Source organism: Ruditapes philippinarum, unplaced genomic scaffold (assembly GCF_026571515.1).
Source record: "Ruditapes philippinarum isolate M1 unplaced genomic scaffold, ASM2657151v2 ctg2299_1_1_1_1, whole genome shotgun sequence".
Taxonomy (NCBI): Eukaryota; Metazoa; Mollusca; class Bivalvia; order Venerida; family Veneridae; genus Ruditapes; species Ruditapes philippinarum.
In genome coordinates, this window is record NW_026861485.1 from 87,079 (window position 1) to 110,552 (window position 23,474).

Below are 23,474 nucleotides of genomic sequence, written 5' to 3' on the forward strand. Positions count from 1 at the left end.
TTTAAAAGGAATATTTATCAATTACTCGTATTTTAGTGTTTAACTGACTTGCATTTCAGACCATACAAGCAAATGTTTAGAAAAAAGAGCAGAGGTAATTTTTTAAAACATACCAAAAATGCTACTTTGGTAGAACAAATTGTCTGTAATCCATATTTAAGTCAACATGCAATATGTTTCCATAACTTTATCTTCCTTCAGAATGCCTGTTGGTATTAAATTGTTTAACTTATTGTTAAAATCACTTATTATGTGATGGGTCAGGTGATAAAACAAACTGCTCCCTGTCGCATCCTTTTGTTACATTTGAAATATTTTGCAGCAGGTTTGTAGTGATGACAATTTACTTTAATTTCTTGAGTGATTTTATAGAATATCCTACAGTTGGCAGTAAAATAGTGAAATATGTATGGAAATCTAATGTTTACATTCATTTTCAGAATACTCGAAATACGACGTCTGGCAAATTTGGAAAAAGGAAGTTTCAAAGTCCAGTCTAGAGTGGTGGAATTACATCCACAATATTGGTAATGGTAAGGTACTTTATAAATGATTGAAACATGATATAATTATTGATATTCTTTTGAGGTCGGATTACTGTATTGAAACAAGGCCAGCGATTACCTACAAAATTGCAGGAACATCATGTGATTGGATGAAAATGTATTGTTTACAAAAATAAAAATTTATTTAATAAACTAACACTCCATTGTTTGTGTTAAGTAAATTAACTGTAAGAATATAATTTCACATTTAGATATTTGAATTTTAAAACAGAAGTATATGATCAGCAGAACATTTCAGTGTATAGGGGTGTAATCATCTTTTAGGACATTCTTCGAAATATTTGGTCAGTCAAACCTATATAACAAGATCATTGCATGTCATTTTTCTAGAAAAAGCACATGGTTAACATGACTACTCAATTTCAAGGTTGGTTAAGTGGTCAATCTTATATTGTAAGTCTTTTGGCAAATTAATAATTAGTCAAACCGGGAGGCAGTGATTCGAGCAAAGCCAATCAAATCACTGGGTTATTTTCAGAACAACGGTAGAGGACCATATCGGGATCCAAGACCCTGGTCGCACGGGATCCTGGATAATACAAACGCATAGAATAATGAGCAAACTGTTTTGGCTAGGATACGTTATTTGTCGTTTATTGTCGCAGTAAAAAGTTATTATTGTTAAATTACATCACACACATATTAGTAATTTTAAAGTATTTAAGTACGATGCTAGTTTTCGTTAAAATTCAGATTGCTTCCAGATTGAATTTTATGTATGTGAAACATACTTGTATTTTGTTCACAAAACTGGTAATTTTGAAGTGAAGGTAACGGAATTGTTATGAATAATTCTAAATTCTGACAAAGTCATTCTAAACAAAATTCCAAACACAATTTCTTCTCAAACATAAATTGATAACACATTGGTTTTCTAATTTTTTTCTGTTTTGTCAGAGTAATTGTCTTCATCTTAGTAAAGTTTTGCTATTTGTTACTTGAGTGGTTGAGTTAGAATCAAACAACTTTTTGTTGTGATAAATACTTCCGAGGGATCACTTTGTTTCCAGATTTTTTTACAGGACTATCGGTCAACATCACTGTGAAGCTATGAACCTGGAATTTTGCCTGTTGAGTTTTTCAGATTTGTAAAGAATTACTGCCCTTGGCGTAGTATAAATTTGCAATTTTCAACTTTTTCATGCATTGCTAAAAAAGTGTTGACCAGTAGGCCTGACAGTTAACAAGAATGAAAACATATGTACCTTGGGGTTTGCTTTCGGATTTAATCAGTATTTGTAAAGTTCTTGCCCTATACTTAGTAAACGAGTTTTAGTTTTCAACTTGTGGCAAAAGATATCTGACATAGAGTCATAAAATTGACAAAACATTGGAAAGTGAGGGCACCCGTGTCCTATGGGCACATTTCTAGTTTTAAATTAACATCTTCTTTGTTTACTCGATTACATCAGAAACAAGGACATAATTACTTATAAAAGTAGTTAATTGCGTTTTAAAAATACAGACCAAAATGCAATCATTTTTTAAATGTAATGAAACAATTGACTGTTTATTATTAATGTTTATTTAATTTCTTAATCTCAAATGATATACGCACGCACAATATACAAAAAAACGCACGCACGAAAAACGCTATTTAAGGCAACCACTGTAAATCACTGCAAATGCAAACAGTCGGTTCAAATTTAATAAATCAATGCTAAAACAATCTAGAAAATTTTCTCAGTTAACATTTTTGAGGATTTTTTTTTGCGAAAATTTCTTCCTCAGCACGTTTTTTCTCTTATTTTGCTCGATAACTTTCAATGTTCGTAACACACAAATAACCGTCGTGTTTGTTTCCTGTATTGAAAAATCATATGTATCATTTAAAGGCACATATAACATTAAAGTTTCAGATGTTTGGCATATAAAGGCTTCTGTTGTTTTAGTCCAAAACCATGTACCCATAGTTAGAGTCAAATGTATTGGAAATGTGGCTGAATGTAGGACAGATGCTTCTTATTAAGTGTCTGGCATGCGCAATAGTAATTAAATTTGGTTGTTTGGTTGTTTTCCATTTTACATATAAACTAAATATAATGACATAGATTGTACTTATTCTTACATTCGCATCATTCCATATCTATTAAATGCATATTGGAATGTTTATTATATTTGAGGAAGGTAGAAATATTCATTAGAAGTCTCTTGGATAAGCAATACAAGCACTACAAGCAATATCTTTTTTCCACACGCATATTATGCATGATTATTTCACAAGTGTTGCGTCTCTAATATGTGAATGAACAGAAAAAGCATTATTTGATCAATTACTTATACGGAATTATTACGCACAAGATCAGTGAATTATCTTCTTTGGTTTATTAAAAAAAACTTAAAAAGTTATTTTCTGTTTGTTAACCTAAATATGCATAAAATAAACAGACACCTTCCAATTAATGTAAACTTTGGCTTAGGAAAAGATGGATATATTTTCTTTTTTGAAAACACCTTTAACGCCTGTTCAGCTGAAATGTTAGGTCCAAATGGATGCAAAATATCCAAAAATTTGTATTAAAAGTTTTAATGTAAGTTTTAAGGTTATTTATGTGCTGTTTAGCACAAAGGAGGTAAAGTACAACATAATTTGACAACGTTTACACATCATTGATGTTAATTTATATGTAGGAATATATATCAATTATTTTAGTGTTTAACTGACATTATGACTTGCATTTCAGACCATACAAGCAAATGTTTAGAAAAAAGGGTAGTGGTAATGTTTTAATACATACCAAAAATGCTACTTTGGTAGAACAAATGGTCTGTAATCCATATTCTAGTCAACATGCAATATGTTTCCATAACTTTATCTTCCTTCAGAATGTCTGTTGGTATTAAATTGTTTAACTTTTTGTTAAAATCACTTATAATGTGATGGGTCAGGAAATACAACAAACTGCTCCCTGTCGCATCCTTTTGTTACATTTGAAATATTTTGCAGCAGTTTTGTAGTGATGACAATTTACTTTAAATTCCTGAGTGATTTTATAGAAGTTCCTACAGTTGGCAGTAAAATAGTATAGTGAATTATGTATGGAAATCTAATGTTTACATTCATTTTCAGAAAACTCGAAATACGGCGATCTGGCAAATGTGGAAAGAGTTTCAAAGTCCAGTCTAGAGTGGTGGAATTACATCCATAATATTGGTAATGGTAAGGGACTTTATAAATGATTAAAACATGATGTAATTATTCTTATTCTCTTTAGGTCAGATTACTGTATTGTAACATGAGCAGCGATTACCTACAAAAATTGCAGGAACATCATGTGATTGGATGAAAATGTATTGTTTACAAAAATAAAAATTTATTTAATAAACTAACACTCCATTGTTTTTGTTAAGTAAATTAACTGTAAGAATATAATTTCACATTTAGATATTTGAATTTTAAAACAGAAGTATATGATCAGCAGAACATTTCAGTGTATAGGGGTGTAATCATCTTTTAGGACATTCTTCGAAATATTTGGTCAGTCAAACCTATATAACAAGATCATTGCATGTCATTTTTCTAGAAAAAGCACATGGTTAACATGAATACTCAATTTCAAGGTTGGTTAAGTGGTCAATCTTATATTGTAAGTCTTTTGGCAAATTAATAATTAGTCAAACCGGGAGGCAGTGATTCGAGCAAAGCCAATCAAATCACTGGGTTATTTTTAGAACAACGGTAGAGGACCATATCGGGATCCAAGACCCTGGTCGCACGGGATCCTGGATAATACAAACGCATAGAATAATGAGCAAACTGTTTTGGCTAGGATACGTTATTTGTCGTTTATTGTCGCAGTAAAAGTTATTATTGTTAAATTACATCACACACATATTAGTAATTTTAAAGTATTTAAGTACGATGCTAGTTTTCGTAAAAATTCAGATTGCTTCCAGATTGAATTTTATGTATGTGAAGCATACTTGTATTTTGTTCACAAAACTGGTAATTTTGAAGTGAAGGTAACGGAATTGTTATGAATAATTCTAAATTCTGACAAAGTCATTCTAAACAAAATTCCAAACATAATTTCTTCTCAAACATAAATTGATAACACATTGGTTTTCTGTCTATGCATATTAATATCATCAATAAATCTTGAAGGAATTAACAGTTAATACAAAAGATAAGTAACCGAATAATAACTTCTTCACAGGAATTGCAATATTCTACTGTTGAGACAACTCTTCATGAGGATAACATGGTGAAAACGTACAGCAATTCCATGGATCCAGTAAGGTAACTCGTCGAGATATTAAATAATAGCTTTCGTACAAAAAATGAATGAAAATATATTTATGATTAACATGTTTAAAGAAAGTTATAATGTAACGAAACTCATTGTTTCATTTAAGTATTCATGAAAGGCTTGTTTCAAGTCAATCATTTTCTTTTTTATCAATCATTACAATGTAAATGCATTTAAGTGAAGTATTTTTGATATCAACAGTTCACTAGCGAAATCATAAACACATGAATTTATCAAAACACCACTTTATACGTCCCTGAGAGTGAGAAATTACTCGGTTTCTGGAAAAGATATTATTTGGTTTTATCATTATCCCACCAAATAACAAACAATATAAGAGAATTCCTTTGAATTTTAGGATCCGTGAGATATCTTGTGATCAAGAAAATTCACAAGCAAATGAGAACAATGTTGTCAGCATGATGGGATTTGAAAATCATTGCAAAAAGGGTAAATATTCTTCAATGTGAATATGAAGCTTTTTTTCATTATTTTGTAATACTTATCTGGAAAAAGTGTGGTGAAATATGATGAATTGAATTAACCAATTTTATTGAAAATGGTTTCGGAAATAGTTGGACTTTGATGAACACCAAGGCGCATGTCGAACAGTACAATATGTGAGTAATGGCATCGGTGTACAAGTCTTGACGATTATACTTTTAAAAGATATCTTTTCAATGTAAGTTCAAGTTATGTAAAAAGCCGTAAAATTCAGTATACAATTTATGACATGATGTTTAGATGTCTGTCAACATAAAACGTATGAATAAATGAATTTAATATGATTGAAAGCTTTTTTTGTTAGAAGAAAGAAACACAATTTTGAAGAAGGATCAGATGTCTGATGTTGAAGCAAATGGTGGAGATCATGTTTTCTGTAAAAAGGATGATGCAGGTGTGTTATTAACTTGCAGTTTGACAAAACCTTTGTTATTTTGTTTAAGATTATTGCTGCACGCCCACAGGCGCGGAGCTATTTGTGTTGACTATTTTTTTTTGTTCATGTAACGGATTTTTTTTAAATAAATCCCTTCGATTTACAGCAAAAAATAATTTCGGAATCAATCACTCCTTCCGATTTATATTATGTAAAGTCATATATTAGTTTCCCCTTCGGTGATTCGCAGCATGTCATATTAATGAATGAGAATGGGAATAAAGTTCATGCCCAACCGCTGGAAAAGCAGTATAAAAGACAAAACAAAAAATAAACTTTGGTGATTTATTTCGTACATGTGTATCTTCTACAGGAAATAACTTATTATTTTGTAGTACACAGTGGGTTATGTATGTATTTTAGTGTTGTACATGAATTCGAAATAGCTAGATGACCAGTCAATTTCAAAATGATAATACTATGATATAACAATTCGTAAAAAATGGCCTGATAAATTTATAAAGAGTGCAATTTATTGTTGAATATGTTTGCATTTCTTTTCCTGCAAAATTCTCCAGTTTGTTATTGATTATCATAGCGCAACACGAATGACCGTTTCGTTTAGACTAAAACTAAATAAATTTTTATACTTCTTACCATGATTAGTTGTCGATATTTGTAGAATATGAGTAGCATTATAGGTTAAAAACAGATGTACATGCTTTTATATCTGTTATCATCTAATATTACTGACTAAAGTAGTGACACAAACAGAACAATGTTGCACTACTGTGATGTCACATTACATTTACAAGTCTTATATGTCTTGTTTGTAATCAATGGGAATACTTTCTTTACCAAGTAGACATCAATGAAGGCATATTTTTTTTAAATTTAATATCTTGCTCCTCTCACATGGATAGTGCATACGATAAATATAATTATTCACAAAAGGATTAACAAAACTAATCTGAATTAAACATGACCCGTGCGTAGGAATGATTTGGTAAGGTATCTGTAATGTGCGCATGTTTTGCGCGGAGCTTTTCAATTGCTGCATTGCAGCAACATTTGTACTTTGTACTACTGGATCTTAAGTCCCAGGTTTTGATAGAAACCTAAATATTTTAATTGGCATAAAAAATTGCATGTTACTAAAGTAATTCATTTTGACTACCGTTTTGTATGTTCCAAAGAAAATATATTTAATACTCTAATCTCTAGCACGTCTACCAAAGTTTATATGAAGATATGATTGCTATCGTCACTTGCTGTATTTCTTGTTTGGACGCCCTTTGATGCTTTGCATCAATGCATTTCTTGTGTTTCTTTTTTTTTGCAACATATATGCAAAATCTATAGGAACAACTAAAATGCCATTTATATTTGTATCAATGTTTTGACGTAATTTTAATCCACTGCCTTAGTATATACAATATAAAATGTTGCTTAACTACGCACATTGTATAATATACAGCGCACTTAGTATGTTTACAATGAACATTCCGTGAAACACACAAAATTCTTCTGTTTTATATTTTTTTCCTTTTTTTACTTTCTTTATTTCGATGCTATTCATCACAGTAAGACTTAACAAAATACAATACACATTATCTATAATTGCATATATTATAATGGTTAAGTATCAATAAAACTGTTGGTTTATATTATATATTAAAAATTAAAAATTATGTAAGATTTCTCATTCACTAACTGTTACTAAAAAGCTTATTTCTTTTCTTGATTTAAAGTGAAGCAGAACAATTTACAGAACAAAAATGGAAAGAGAAGGTCAGGTGTTGCTCAAATGAATGGTGAATATGTTTACCATAAAAAGATAAAGAAAACAGACGCTACGGGTTGGTAATTTGCACTTGTAAAAATAAACAAAAGCCAGAAATATTGTTTGAATAAAAACTGTCATATAACATTAAAGAAGTAAACAACTAGTGAAATTTGAAAACAAAATATATTTTAATGTATTCACAGGCACTTGCAGTATTCTTCATTCACTCACATAAAAAATATATATTTATTTACCATATATGTTTTGTAACAAATGACAATTATATGTTTCTTACAAAATTTCTTATACACTTAATATTGGAAACATCATTATTGTTATGAAGTGGTATTTATATACACAGAAACAAAGTATACAGAGGATACGTATAAAGAAATACAAGCTGCAGATCAATCAATACAATCTTTGCATACTTTTCACGATGAAATGAGGCCATTGACCAGATGGAGAATTGGTAAACCTGTTCTTTTTTACAGCCTGTAACAGGTCAATAATGAAATAACAATACGTTATAAGTTAAGGATTTTTTCATTTAAAATTAAATATAATATTTCTAGTATCTATAAAAGTATACAATTATTGACTAGTGAGCCATTGAATATGATGTGATATTCACCGATATATGATATATTGACCGAGGCGAAGTCGTGAATATGACATCATTTTCAATGAGCCATTAGTCAATTATTGTTTTATTATACCATGTATGATTAGCCTAAGAATAACAAAAAGCCACACAAAACGTATAGCCTAAACTTAAAGACAAGTAAACAATATACTTTTCATTGTGATGTATCTTTTACCTAATATTGTGGAGCATATAGATTTTTGAATAGAGAAATATGCCATAAAGAAAATAAATGTTAAAAATGATATTTCACCTGAACAATATAATTTTTATTATTTGTTCTGTTGACTACTGACTATATGTGAGTAATGGCATCGGTGTACATGTCTCGACGATTATACTTTTAATAAATATCTTTTCAGTGTAAGTTCAAGTTATGTAAAAAGCCGTAAAATTCAGTATACAATTTATGACATGATGTTTAGATGTCTGTCAACATAAAACGTATGAATAAATGAATTTAATATGATTGAAAGCTTTTTTTTTGTTAGAAGAAAGAAACACAATTTTGAAGAAGGATCAGATGTCTGATGTTGAAGCAAATGGTGGAGATCATGTTTTCTGTAAAAAGGATGATGCAGGTGTGTTATTAACTTGCAGTTTGACAAAACCTTTGTTATTTTGTTTAAGATTATTGCTGCCCGCCCACAGGCGCGGAGCTATTTGTGTTGACTATTTTTTTTTGTTCATGTAACGGATTTTTTTTAAATAAATCCCTTCGATTTACAGCAAAAAATAATTTCGGAATCAATCACTCCTTCCGATTTATATTATGTAAAGTCATATATTAGTTTCCCCTTCGGTGATTCGCAGCATGTCATATTAATGAATGAGAACGGGAATAAATTTCATGCCCAACCGCTGGAAAAGCAGTATAAAAGACAAAACAAAAAATAAACTTTGGTGATTTATTTCGTACATGTGTATCTTCTACAGGAAATAACTTATTATTTTGTAGTACACAGTGGGTTATGTATGTATTTTAGTGTTGTACATGAATTCGAAATAGCTAGATGACCAGTCAATTTCAAAATGATAATACTATGATATAACAATTCGTAAAAAATGGCCTGATAAATTTATAAAGAGTGCAATTTATTGTTGAATATGTTTGCATTTCTTTTCCTGCAAAATTCTCCAGTTTGTTATTGTTATCATAGCGCAACACGAATGACCGTTTCGTTTAGACTAAAACTAAATAAATTTTTATACTTCTTACCATGATTAGTTGTCGATATTTGTAGAATATGAGTAGCACTATAGGTAAAAAACAGATGTACATGCTTTTATATCTGTTATCATCTAATATTACTGACTAAAGTAGTGACACAAACAGAACAATGTTGCACTACTGTGATGTCACATTACATTTACAAGTCTTATATGTCTTGTTTGTAATCAATGGGAATACTTTCCCTACCAAGTAGACATCAATGAAGGCATATTTTTTTAAATTTAATATCTTGCTCCTCTCTCATGGATAGTGCATACGATAAATATAATTATCCACAAAATGATTAACAAAACTAATCTGAATTAAACATGACCCGTGCGTAGGAATGATTTGGTAAGGTATCTGTAATGTGCGCATGTTTTGCGCGGAGCTTTTCAATTGCTGCATTGCAGCAACATTTGTACTTTGTACTACTGGACCCAGGTTTTGATAGAAACCTATATATTTTAATTGGCATAAAAATTGCATGTTACTAAAGTAATTCATTTTGACTTCCGTTTTGTATGTTCCAAAAAAAATATATTTAATACTCTAATCTCTAGCACGTCTACCAAAGTTTATATGAAGATATGATTGCTATCGTCACTTGCTGCATTTCTTGTTTGGACGCCCTTTGATGCTTTGCATCAATGCATTTCTTGTGTTTCTTTTTTTTGCAACATATATGCAAAATCTATAGGAACAACTGAAATGCCATTTATATTTGTATCAATGTTTTGACGTAATTTTAATCCACTGCCTTAGTATATACAATATAAAATGTTGCTTAACTACGCACATTGTATAATATACAGCGCCCTTAGTATGTTTACAATGAACATTCCGTGAAACACACAAAATTCTTCTGTTTTATATTTTTTTCCTTTTTTTACTTTCTTTATTTCGATGCTATTCATCACAGTAAGACTAAACAAAATACAATACACATTATCTATAAATGCATATATTATAATGGTTAAGTATCAATAAAACTGTTGGTTTATATTATATATTAAAAATTAAAAATTGTGTAAGGTGTCTCATTCACTAACTGTTACTAAAAAGCTTATTTCTTTTCTTGATTTAAAGTGAAGCAGAACAATTTACAGAACAAAAATGGAAAGAGAAGGTCAGGTGTTGCTCAAATGAATGGTGAATATGTTTACCATAAAAAGATAAAGAAAACAGACGCTACGGGTTGGTAATTTGCACTTGTAAAAGTAAACAAAAGCCAGAAATATTGTTTGAATAAAAACTGTCATATAACATTAAAGAAGTTAACAACTAGTGAAATTTGAAAACAAAATATATTTTAATGTATTCACAGGCACTTGCAGTATTTTTCATTCACTCACATAAAAAATATATATTTATTTACCATATATGTTTTGTAACAAATGACAATTATATGTTTCTTACAAAATTTCTTATACACTTAATATTGGAAACATCATTATTGTTATGAAGTGGTATTTATATACACAGAAACAAAGTATACAGAGGATACGTATAAAGAAATACAAGCTGCAGATCAATCAATACAATCTTTGCATACTTTTCACGATGAAATGAGGCCATTGACCAGATGGAGAATTGGTAAACCTGTTCTTTTTTACAGCCTGTAACAGGTCAATAATGAAATAACAATACGTTATAAGTTAAGGATTTTTTCATTTAAAATTAAATATAATATTTCTAGTATCTATAAAAGTATACAATTATTGACTAGTGAGCCATTGAATATGATGTGATATTCACCGATATATGACATATTGACCGAGGCGAAGTCGTGAATATGACATCATTTTCAATGAGCCATTAGTCAATTATTGTTTTATTACATGATTAGCCTAAGATTTACAAAAAGCCACACAAAACGTATAGCCTAAACTTAAAGACAAGTAAACAATATACTTTTCATTGTGATGTATTTTTACCTAATATTGTGGAGCATATAGATTTTTGAATAGAGAAATATGCCATAAAGAAATAAATGTTAAAAATGATATTTCACCTGAACAATATAATTTTTATGCCCCCCTTCGAAGAAGAGGGGTTATATTGTTTTGCTAATGTCGGTCTGTCGGTCTGTCTCTCTGTCTGTCGGTCGGTCGGTCTGTCGGTCTGTCCGTCGGTAGACCACATGGTTTCCGCTGATTATCTTGAAAAGTATGTATCACAAAGTCTTCATATTTAACACAGTGATTGGTCTTAACTAGTATGACCCTTATTGATTTTGGGATCGTCACTAGGTTAAAGGTCAAGGTTACAGGGACCTTAAATGTCAAAATGGTTTCCGCTGATTATCTTGAAAAGTATATATCACAATGTCTTCATATTTAACATAGTGATTGGTCTTCACAAGTAGATGACCCCTATTGATTTTGGGGTCACTAGGTCAGAGGTCAAGGTCACAGGGACCTTAAAATGTCAAAATGGTTTCAACTGATTATCTTGAAAAGTATTTATCACAAAGTATTCATATTTCACACTAAGAATGGTCATCACTAGTAGATAACACCTTTTGATTTTTGGGTCACTAGGTCAAAGGTCAAGGTCACAGGGGCCTTAAATATCAAAATGGTGTCCGCTGATTATCTTGAAAAGTATGTATCACAAAGTCTTCATATTTCACATAGTGATTGGTCATCACAAGTAGATGACCCCTATTGATTTTGGGATCACTAGGTCAAAGGTCAAGGTCACATGGGCCTTAAATGTCAAAATAATTACCGCTGATTATCTTGAAAAGTATATATTACAAAGTCTTCATATTTCACACAAAGATTGGTCATCACTAGTAGATTACCCCTTTTGATTTTGGGTGTCACTAGGTCAAAGGTCAAGGTCACAGGGGCCTTAAATATCAAAATGGTTTCCGCTGATTATCTTGAAAAGTATGTATCACAAAGTCTTCATATTTCACATAGTGATTGGTCATCACAAGTAGATGACCCCTGTTGATTTTGGGGTCACTAGGTCAAAGGTCAAGGTCACATGGGCCTTAAATGTTAAAATGGTTTCCGCTGATTATCTTGAAAGGTATGTTTCACAAAGTCTTCATATTTCACATAGTGATTGGTCATCACTTGTAAATGACCCCTATTGATTTTGGGGTCAATAGGTCAAAGGTCAAGGTCACAGGGACCTTAAGGTAGACCAAGGGTAATGGGCACCATAAGGAACTGTAAAATTGACAACATAGGACAGTTATATGTCTTTAAGGTCACCTGTATGCAAAATTTAAATAAAATTTACCGTGTGGTTTATGAGTTATGGATATATTTCTGAACTAAGACTTTGCCATTAGAAGGGCTTATTTTCAGAAATGAGAAAACTGTAAATAATCTGTAATATAATCATTATAAAAATGTTTTTCTATTGCTCATTGTTAAGAAACAAATAATAACATTCAGGTAACACATTACACAAGCAAAATGTTTGTTTCTAAACAAAATGTTCTTAATATGTATAAAAATGTTACCCTACCCTACCCACTTTAAACACTAATTTTACTATTTTCCTATCTAAAATGTCTTATTCAAAATATCCCTAAAATTTATCGAAATAAGGGTCTGTTTTCAAAGTTTGCCTAAATTTTCTCGAAGGTACATTAGTTGATCATGCGAAATATAAAATACTTTTACCGTGTAGTTTTTATTTTATCGAACTTTGAAAATATCTGGTATCATATTTGCTATAAATTTTGGCATTATTTAGCAAAAAAAATTACCTAAAGTAATTATATAATTTAAATCAAACTTTTTTTCTTCCATAAGGGATCAGAGAGATACATAAATACTGTTAAAAAGAAAAAAAGAAAGAAAAAAAAAGTTGCCCCTTCTGGGGTTTGAACCCACGCCCCTCAATTTCAATGTAGTTTACAAGCGATTCAAGTCTATTTGAATACTCTTCAAAGTGGAGGTAATGCATTACCCATGGTCTACCTTAAATGTCAAAATGGTTTCCGCTGATTATCTTGAAAAGTGTGTATCACAAAGTCTTCATATTTCACATAGTGATTGGTCATCACTTGTAAATGACCCCTATTGATTTTGGGGTCAATAGGTCAAAGGTCAAGGTCACAGGGGCCTTAAGGTAGACCAAGGGTAATGGGCACCATAAGGAACTGTAAAATTGACAACATAGGACAGTTATATGTCTTCAAGGTCACCTGTATGCAAAATTTAAATAAAATTTACCGTGTGGTTTATGAGTTATGGATATATTTCTGAACTAAGACTTTGCCATTAGAAGGGCTTATTTTCAGAAATGAGGAAACTGTAAATAATCTGTAATATCATCATTATAAAAATGTTTTTCTATTGCTCATTGTTAAGAAACAAATAATAACATTCAGGTAACACATTACACAAGCAAAATGTTTGTTTCTAAACAAAATGTTCTTAATATGTATAAAAATGTTACCCTACCCTACCCACTTAAAACACTAATTTTACTATTTTCCTATCTAAAATGTCTTATTCAAAATATCCCTGAAATTTATCGAAATAAGGGTCTGTTTTCAAAGTTGCCTAAATTTTCTCGAAGGTATATTAGTTGATCATGCGAAATATAAAATACTTTTACCGTGTAGTTTTTATTTTATCGAACTTTGAAAATATCTGGTATCATATTTGCTATAAATTTTGGCATTATTTAGCAAAAAAATTACCTAAAGTAATTACATAATTTAAATCAAACTTTTTTTCTTCCATAAGGGATCAGAGAGATACATAAATAATGTTAAAAAGGAAAAAAGAAAGAAAAAAAAAGTTGCCCCTTCTGGGGTTTGAACCCACGCCCCTCAATTTCAATGTAGTTTACAAGCGATTGTAGCCTATTTGAATACTCTTCAAAGTGGAGGTAATGCATTAACCATGGTCTACCTTAAATGTCAAAATGGTTTCCGCTGATTATCTTGAAAAGTGTGTATCACAAAGTCTTCATATTTCACATAGTGATTGGTTATAACTAGTAGATGACCCCTATTGATTTTGGGGTCACTAGGTCAAAGGTCAAGGTCACAGGGTCTTTAATGTCAAAATGGCTTTCGTTGATTTTTCCATAATTGAACACTTCAATGTACCCATTTTTGGCAAGTTTCTGTAATAAAATTACCAATTATGTGAGTCAATGGCTAGAAAGGGGGGTATATGTGTCGTTCGACATTCTTGTTATTATTTGTTCTGATGACTACTGTTTGAAGCAATGAAAATGCAGCTTTTTTAGATCATATAACAGTATCTATGTACTTTTTATCTGAGAACGGAAAACATTCCCGGATATATTCATAAAAATACATTATTTCCGAAAAACATTGCCATTTTGTTACTTTTTTAAATGTAGTTTTTGGTATATAGGATTTTAGATGCTTATTTTTATCTAGAAATATGACAGATAGTGTTTTCTCTTTCCTCTTTGATGGACATTTTATATAAACACTTATAATAATTTCTATATAAATTGGTAATTTTCTTGTGTCTATATAATTTTGCAATTCTTGTTTTCCATCAACATATACTTTGACTTTATTAGTTTCTGTGATGTAAAGTAGGTAAATTTACGGCAAAATTTAATTAAAGTTAAATAACAGTCATTAATTATTGTCATATTTTACGGCTTGTCGAAATAATGATTAAAAACGATGATTTTGTAGTTTATTTTTCTAGGGAAAAACAATTTAGTTTTTCAATCAATAAGTGGAAATGAGCAGTTAGCAGTCAAAAAATTAAATTATCGGATGTCCAGAAAATTGAAAACAAAAACTAGGTTAAATACACGTTCATAATGGCATTGAATGAAAACCACTTTAGACGTATACGAATATCAGTCAATTTACGCCTATCAAACAATATAAGGACAAAAAAAAATAAAATAAATAATTTTCAGTATGTAATATTTTCATATAACCACAATAAAATAAAAATACGTTTTGACGCATCTTAACAAGATATATAACATTTCCTGAAAACTCAAAACAATAGTTTATGTTATCAAGTTCTATAATAAGACCAGGTACGTTAAGAAATACTTTGATTTTAAAACGTTTGCCCATAAATAGCTTATTTGTTATGAAAGACAGTAATGTTATAGCCGTCTGTGCCTTTTTAATTAAATTATGTTCTCTTAATTGTGCGTGTAATCATGTGTATGCATTATCACATGCATCACTCGTTTTGCAAAATAATTAAATAAAATCTCAAGCAAAATGCTCAAATTGTAGAGAATAAGTATGTTTTGCCTTTGAGTATATTTACTTTAACCTATTTGTAAATTTCCTGTCTTATTTATAGATTCGAACTTAAGTGGTTATAATAGATTTCATAGGTTAACACTCACCTGTTTGTCTGAAGTTGTTAAATGAAACTCGTAGCTTATCATCCTATTCCTTTTTTTCTCAGACTCATATGGATGGAATAGATATCTTGAAGAGAAGGATGCAAGCGAAAGCAAAGCAATAAAGCTTTTAGGGGACAGGATTCTCCCTGATAAAGATATTCTGAACAAAATTATGCAAGAAAAAGAAAAAGTTATTTCGCCAAACGTTAAACGGGAGCTATTAGGCAGCATTTGCATGTATATCAGGAGATTATCACCTTTGATAAATGATGTATGGGCAGCTTATAGGACTAAAACGGGCCAACCACTTGAACGCACAGACGTGGTTTTTGTCATTCATACAAGTAAAAAAATTGAAGGAGAATGGGAATTTGAAACGTACCAAGTATGTAAAAATGATATAACGGACACTTGCAAGCTGGAAAACGAAGCGATATACAAATACGAACAAACAGGTGATTATTTAACAACAGAGATGGCAGTCATCAAAGCATTCATCAAGAAAAACGCGAGGCGATTAATGCAAAAGCACAGCAACTTAACAAAAATATCTCCAAGTTGCATGAGATCATCCGGGTACCAAACAACAGCTGCTCACATGGAAAACATTCCCTGTATTGCATTGTATGTTCAGATAAAGGGATTGGTTCCCTTCAATGAAGAACCGTTTGACAGAACAATAACGGACATGCCTTTTGATGTACGAGAAGGGGTGTTTACGCTTTGTGGAAAACCAGATGATTTGCATCAAAATGTTAAAATGGGATGCGAGATAGACAGCGGATATGGTACCGACCAAGGAACTGTGGGTCCATTTGTTCAATTAGAAAACTACTCGGATACATATTTCTTAACGAGTGCGCACGTTGCACTAGATAAAAAGCAAATGGAAGGATTAAAGAAAAGCGATGTTAATTACATATACTACGGAAAAACCGGCCACAACATATTTCAACCACCGGAATCTAAAACAGTCAGCAATACAAACTCGCGATACCCTCTTGGCAAGATAGTACTGGCCGTCTATAAGGAGGGTAACGAAGACGAAGCTGGAATGGAGCTTGCATTAGTGCAAGTTAACGAAGATCGATTACCGAATGATGGCAGTTTTCCTGGTGAGATATTAAGATTTTCAAGTAAAATGTAGCTTATAAAATTCAATTCATACCTCAAGTTAGAAAGAACTGACGGAAAGATCGTTCTTTTGCAGAGTATCACAATGATTTTAATAAACAAATACACTAAATAAACTAAGGTTATGGTATGTTTGACAAAACAATATTGCAATAAAATAGATTAAAAGCAAAACGTTCCGCACCACAGTTCATTTAAGCTTGTTACCGGTTTCTGTCAACGTGATATACAATATTATTATTCAAAGCAATTTAAAACAATATATATAAGATTTTCAAGATAAACAACAGCCCCGCTAGGCTGAGTATTATATGCCCGAAAGTGTTTTGGTTTTTTAGTAAGGGTGAAGCATTTGTAAGACATGGAAATTAAATAAACTATATCCTCCTTCAAAACGCACTGCAGAACCTTCATATATATGCAGTTGCTGTTTCCAAAGCACCACCATCAAGTTGTTATCTTGTAAATAAAAATGCTCTGACGGATGGACGAAAGACCCCAAGGGTATAACATGATATAAGCAAATTGTTATGCCATATAATTAATGTACTCAATATAAGTGATCATCTTATGAAGTTTGACAGTTGTAAAACTGTTCACAATATTTAGGTCATTTGATATTGACCTTTGCCTTGTAACCCCAATATAGATATGGATCGTTTATTCAATATAGTCAATAATCCTATGAAAATTGAACATTGTAAGCCAAATGGAACTTAAATTATTCTCCAGAAACCACAATTTTCAGTGTAAAGATCATTGTGACCCTGACCTTTGACCCTGTGACCCTAAAATCAATAGGGGTCATGTTTTCGACTGACTTTGCTGTTCATCTTCTTAAAATTACAGCTGTAGGTTGATTTATACTTAAGTAACAGAGCAGAAACTGTTTTCAGTTTTAGGGTAGTAGTGACCTTAACCTTTGACCTTAGGATCCTAAAAATAATATGGTCTTCTACCCAATATGGACAATCATCCTATGAAGTTTGAACATTGTGGGCCAAATGGATCCTAAATTATGCTTCAGAAACTGTTTTCAGTTTTAAGGTTAAAGTGACCTTGACCTTTGACATTGTGACCCAAATATTATGGATCTTTTACCCAATATGGACAATCATCCTATGAAGTTTGAATATTTTTGGACAAATTGAACTTAAATTATGCTCCGGAGACTGTTTTCAGTTTTAAGGTAAATGTGACGTTGACCTTTGACCTTGTGACCCCAAAATCAATAGGGTAAGGGTTAGGGTTACCCAATATGGACAACCATCCTATGAAGTTTGAATATTGTGGGCCAAAAAGAACTGATTAATAAGTTATGCTCCGGAAAACAAATTGCTAAGGGACGGACGGACAGACAGACGGACGGATGCCAGGGGGTATAACATAATATGCCCGAACATTTTTGGGCATATGAAAAGGTCTTCACAATATGTATTTTTCTTCATTTTGTTTTGTAGAATGGGACTAAATCTACTTTTTACTATCCGTTTGGGCTTTTTACATAACGTTACATGTTTCACGTAATTAGGAGTTATACATGCCTAAGTCAAGGTCAGTGGACAATTTGTTAGCTCTTGACAAAGAGTTAAACTCTGATCCACTTGAAAGCTTATTGAGCACACAATGTTAAACTTGTCAAAATAAATGATCAAATGTCAAATTATTACTTGTTAAAGTCTTTAAATATGTGTTTTTATATCACAAAGGATCAGGTTTCCATTTCTCTTCCGGTGAAATTCTGAAGCGGGAAAAACTCATGCCTACATCTCGTGTGTTCAAGTTCGGATGTATCAGTGGTTTAACAGAAGGGCGATATGTTGATGACTGCACAGCTGTTAGAACAACTGCGAGGGGAAATGCGGTAAGCGTTACTCTCAACAACCAAATTAAAATAGTAAGTCTTGATTCTTCAAAACCGTTTGGTGAACAGGGAGATTCAGGGTCTCTTGTGTTTGCTGTTGACAATGGCGAGTGTCGCGCAGTTGGGATATTTGAAGGACAACTGGATCAACATAACTTCATGGTTACACCAATTGAAGACGCAATCAATTTTGTTGGCAATCGCTTGTCGTATCATAGAAATGAAATATGTCAGTCTACGGACAGATTGCAATTCAACGTTGTACAGCTTCCGTTTGAACGACACCCCGTTCTTTGGAATCAAACATGCAATACGGCATCAATGTTAACTGATAATGTAGAACACTCTCTGGACACAGTAAAAAGTGAGCTAAGGGACACGAGGGATAGTTTCAAACGATATTTCGATAACAGATTTGATACATTAGAGAGATTAATTATAAATCGAACAAATCAAAACTAAACCGAAAAGCATATACTTTTCATACAAAGGAACAACTCTGTAAACGCCTCAGTTTTCATAGTATAAATATTATATAATATGTAGTCTAAGCAATCAAGCGTTGTTGTTGTAGCATACACCAACAGATCAAACGTTTTAAAAAATATTGAAACACGATAGACGAAAATGCAGCATCGAAGAGAGAAATTTATGAAAACATAGCTAAACATAAGTATATTATACACAACCGCAACTTTAGATTACCTTGTGTTCTTATCTTTTATAAAATAATACAACAGAGTTGATTTTCCTGGAAAGCAAACAACAACAAAAACAGACAAAAACAGATGTATGTACGACAAGAAATTACAAATAATTGCATCCACATTGTCTTTTGATTAGATAAGTAAAAAAAAACATGTTTTGATAAACTAATTATAGTTAAGATGTTTCATGGATCAGATTATCTTAGATATAGTAATGGAGGTCTGACTAAAGTTCAGATTTGTTTATGTCAATCGCAAGTAACTCTTTTCGCTGCTTTCTCATCCGATTTATATTTTCAGCTAAGGCTATTTTAGCACTCATTACAGATAATTATTTTACGTTATCCGGGAAGTCAGACAACTTATAAAATATCTTCAAGTAGGTATGTGAAAAATAATTTCTGCGAATCATTAGATTATATTATTTTTAATTTTAAAGCCTTTATTCTTAAAGGCGCGGGAGTCGATATTTTTGTTCACCTTTTATATCTTGAAAATTGCGTACACATTTTTGCTCTCCCAACGGTTAAAACAAAACTTTTTTACACTTTCATGAACCAAAAACCTGGCACTAATTGGTTGATTAAAAGTCGCAAGAAGTTTATCTCTTATCAGCCACCATCAGATCTACATGTAAATTTAAAGATGATCTGAACATTAGTCAGACGGTATGTTTTGGTAAACAAGTATCATTTTCCTAATATATTTTGTACCCTTGAGTGTGTAATTGTTTTTTATGAAAGTATGATTTTGAACGGAAGGATTGAAACGATTTAATAGTATTATATTTTGCTTTGTAACCTTTATACAAATTTTCCTAATTTTATTGGCGTAATGTGTAGTGTAGAATTATTGCTAAAAGGTTTTTAAATTTTTATGATTGTTTCTATTTTTCATATTTTTTACCTGCCACGATTTGATGTTTGTTTTGTTTTTATTTTTCTCCTCTTTTTTGTGTCGCCTCTACGGAGTAGTGGCGACATATAGGGATCACTTCTCTGTCGTCTGTCTGTACGTCTGTCTGTCCGTCTGTCCGTCACAAAACTTGTCCGGACTATTCTTCATAAACTACTGGTGCAATTTCATCCAAACTTTACAGGAATGATCAGTACAAAGTCTAGTTGTGCATATTGTCAGCATTTTCCGGTTCAATGATTTTTGTCAGAGTTATGGCCCTTTAATAATTTTTATTTTTAAAGTTTGTCCGGACTACTTCTCTTATACCACTTATGCAATTTCAATGAAACTTTACAGGATTGATCTGTAGCTCAAGTCCTTGCGCATATTGCACGGGTTTTCCGGTTGAATGATTTTTGGCCGAGTTATGGCCCTTTGATTAAAAAGGTGTTTTTTTCTGTGTGTTGCCAGATACACAAAAGCTTGTCTGGACTACTCCTCATGAACTACTGGTGCAATTTCATCCAAACTTTACAGGAATGATCAGTACCAAGTTTAGTTGTGCAAATTGTCAGAATTTCCCGGTTTAATGATTTTTGTCAGAGTTATGGCCCTTGAATAATTTTTAATTTTGAAGTTTGTCCGGACTACTGCTCTTATACCACTAATGCAATTTCAATGACATTTTACAGGATTGATCTGTAGCTCAAGTCCTTGCACATATTGCACGGGTTTTCCGGTTGAATGATTTTTGGCCGAGTTATGGCCCTTTGATAAAAATGTGTTTTTTTCTGTGTGTTGCCAGATACACAAAAGCTTGTCCCCACTTCTCCTCATAAACTACTGGTGCCAAACTTTACAAGAATGATCAGTAACAAATCTATTTGTACACTGTCTGTCTGTCTGTCCGTCTTTCACAAAACTTGTCCCAACATGAAATTGGCCATTATGAGGCGACACATGTGATCACTGATCGCTCTTGTGTTAACTTTTCAGATACATAACCAGATAATCGGGGACATAATTAACCAAGAAATTTTAAAACTCTACGCACGAAAAGATTTCGGCGTATAATGTTATGCACCTGGTCGTCCGTCCTTCTGTTAGCAAATTTCGTGTCCGGTCTGTATCATTTGAAACGACGAAGGGAAATTGAAACTATTTGATAGAAATGTACACCATAATAAGACAATATGCAGAGCGCAGGTATGTCCTACCTACATTCAAGGCCACACTTAAAAATTTCATGTCTGCTATGTATCTTTTGAACCGATAAAAAGAAGGTAATACTAATTCGCAGAAATATCAATTATAATAAGACAGTGTGAAGAACACAGGTTTGTGCTTCCTGTGATCCACGGGATTACTTGATTTTTGTAGACTGATATAGAAAAGATAAAGTTTCGTTTTGGGCATTGCCTTTTGACCTATAAGTTAACCAAACATATAAGAATAATGCATCTTGGTTCAAAATTGGCTACATTCCTTGGGTCACTTGATCTTTATAGATATATAGATTATATAATGCATAAAGAAGACATCTGAAACTTCTTTTGTGCAACTACAAGCCTAGAGCTTAAATATTTAGAATGTAGTTTCACATATCACTTTGTGAACTGCAAAATACTGTATAAATTATGCCTTTTGGATTGATATTGGCCCCGCCCCGGCGTCAATCATTTAATACAGTTTTTGGTACGAAACTCAATTAGGTCTAATTTTTGGGAAACTACAATGTCTACAGATCAGTTTTTTGATATGTAGCATTGCATTGGTTGCCTCTACAAAACAAGTCCTTAAACATGCCCCTTGAATATTCAACACTCGAATTTGTGTCTTTTAATTGATATACTAGTCTTGTATGAAAAAAGCACATTTCAGTCTAATTGTATGATACTATAATGCCAAGAGCTAAGATATTTAACATGAAACATTAACTTTAAAACTTCTGCAAAAAAGTATAAATCATACCTCTGTGGTCAATATTGACACGCCCCGGGATCACTTGATTGATGTAGACGTATATAGAAAATTACATTAAATTAATTTTGTGAAACTTCAAAGCTCAGAGCTGATATATTTGGCATGCTGCATCAATTTGTAGATTTCTACAAAAAGGTTATATTTATAATGGCCCTCAGGACCAAAGATACAGGAAAAAACATCGTTTTCGGGATATAAACATGACCTTTATATTTAGAAAATATAATCACCGATCAGACCTCCATACAACATGTACAAGATTAATGAATCATGCACTAAGGGTAACATGCCTCCAACTTAGATGTCATATAGTATCATAAGGATAATTAACTTAAAGGTAAATGATATTTTTTAGGCAAAGTTGTATTGGGTCTCTATTTTAATTAAAAGATAATTTTTTATTGCTGAAACGAATTTACATTAGGGCGTATTGTCCCGCGTTTGTTATTATCTTTTCAATATATTCTGTTTGTTTTTTTTTGTTTTTTTTTTGTACTGTTTGACAATACGAACTTGTGACTGATTAATATTCAGACACTTAATAAATAAAAATAATTCATTGTTTTCTAATGATTGCACGATGGACAAGTCCACTAAAGATATTTATAGTAGTAACGTTTAAGATGAACGATATAAATTATTTCAGTGAATGCTAGAATGGTTTGATTATCTGGCGGTATGTATAACATAATGTTTTGTAATAATATGCGGTTTTATATTGTAGATGATGTTAGCATTATTGGCGACGCCGGTGAGCGGCGTCGTCTCTTATGGAATGCTTTTTATTTTGGCCTATGGAAGGAGCTGTTATTATTAGCAGTTAATGTCATGTTGTGTTAATTAGTTTTATTTTGATTCGTAAAAATCAAGTAAACAAATATGTTGTTTTATTTATATTTAATAACTTTATGTAAAAAGCATGTTCATGTGATATTATTTTCACGAAACTGCAGGCTCAGTTTAACAGCTTGTCCCTAAGATTTTTTGACGATACTAAAACCCGGATTTCGAAAATCGTTGTGGTCTACCTTGATGCCGTATCCATTTATTTATATATTTTCAAAATTTTCCTACAAGAAGACAGTGCAAATGATTATTATGATAGGTAATGAACTGTTGTAAACGATTGCCCTATTGATTTTATCCACATTACGTTTATCTATTGCACAGAATGATTGTTTTTACAAAGTGTACCAGTATCCGGAT

General features: G+C 31.7%; 1 protein-coding gene across 3 annotated transcripts; it reads left to right on the forward strand.

Annotated features, from left to right (window-relative positions):
• Positions 1–423: 423 nt before the first annotated feature.
• LOC132715783 (uncharacterized) lies at positions 424–20,118 on the forward strand. 3 transcript variants are annotated; one of them, XM_060698850.1, is made up of 11 exons: positions 424–533; positions 4,724–4,806; positions 5,175–5,266; positions 5,625–5,714; positions 7,448–7,555; positions 7,844–7,954; positions 8,620–8,709; positions 10,431–10,538; positions 10,827–10,937; positions 15,746–16,798; positions 18,527–20,118. In XM_060698850.1, exons 1-11 carry the CDS (start codon positions 531–533, stop codon positions 19,141–19,143), a joined length of 2,466 nt encoding a protein of 821 aa, XP_060554833.1. In that variant the 5' UTR covers positions 424–530; the 3' UTR covers positions 19,144–20,118. The 3 variants fall into 3 exon arrangements, with proteins under 3 accessions (XP_060554833.1, XP_060554832.1, XP_060554834.1); XM_060698849.1 differs by lacking the exon at positions 424–533 and adding an exon at positions 3,636–3,726; XM_060698851.1 differs by lacking the exon at positions 424–533 and adding an exon at positions 3,636–3,726 and having other exon boundaries at positions 8,623–8,709.
• Positions 20,119–23,474: the final 3,356 nt, after the last annotated feature.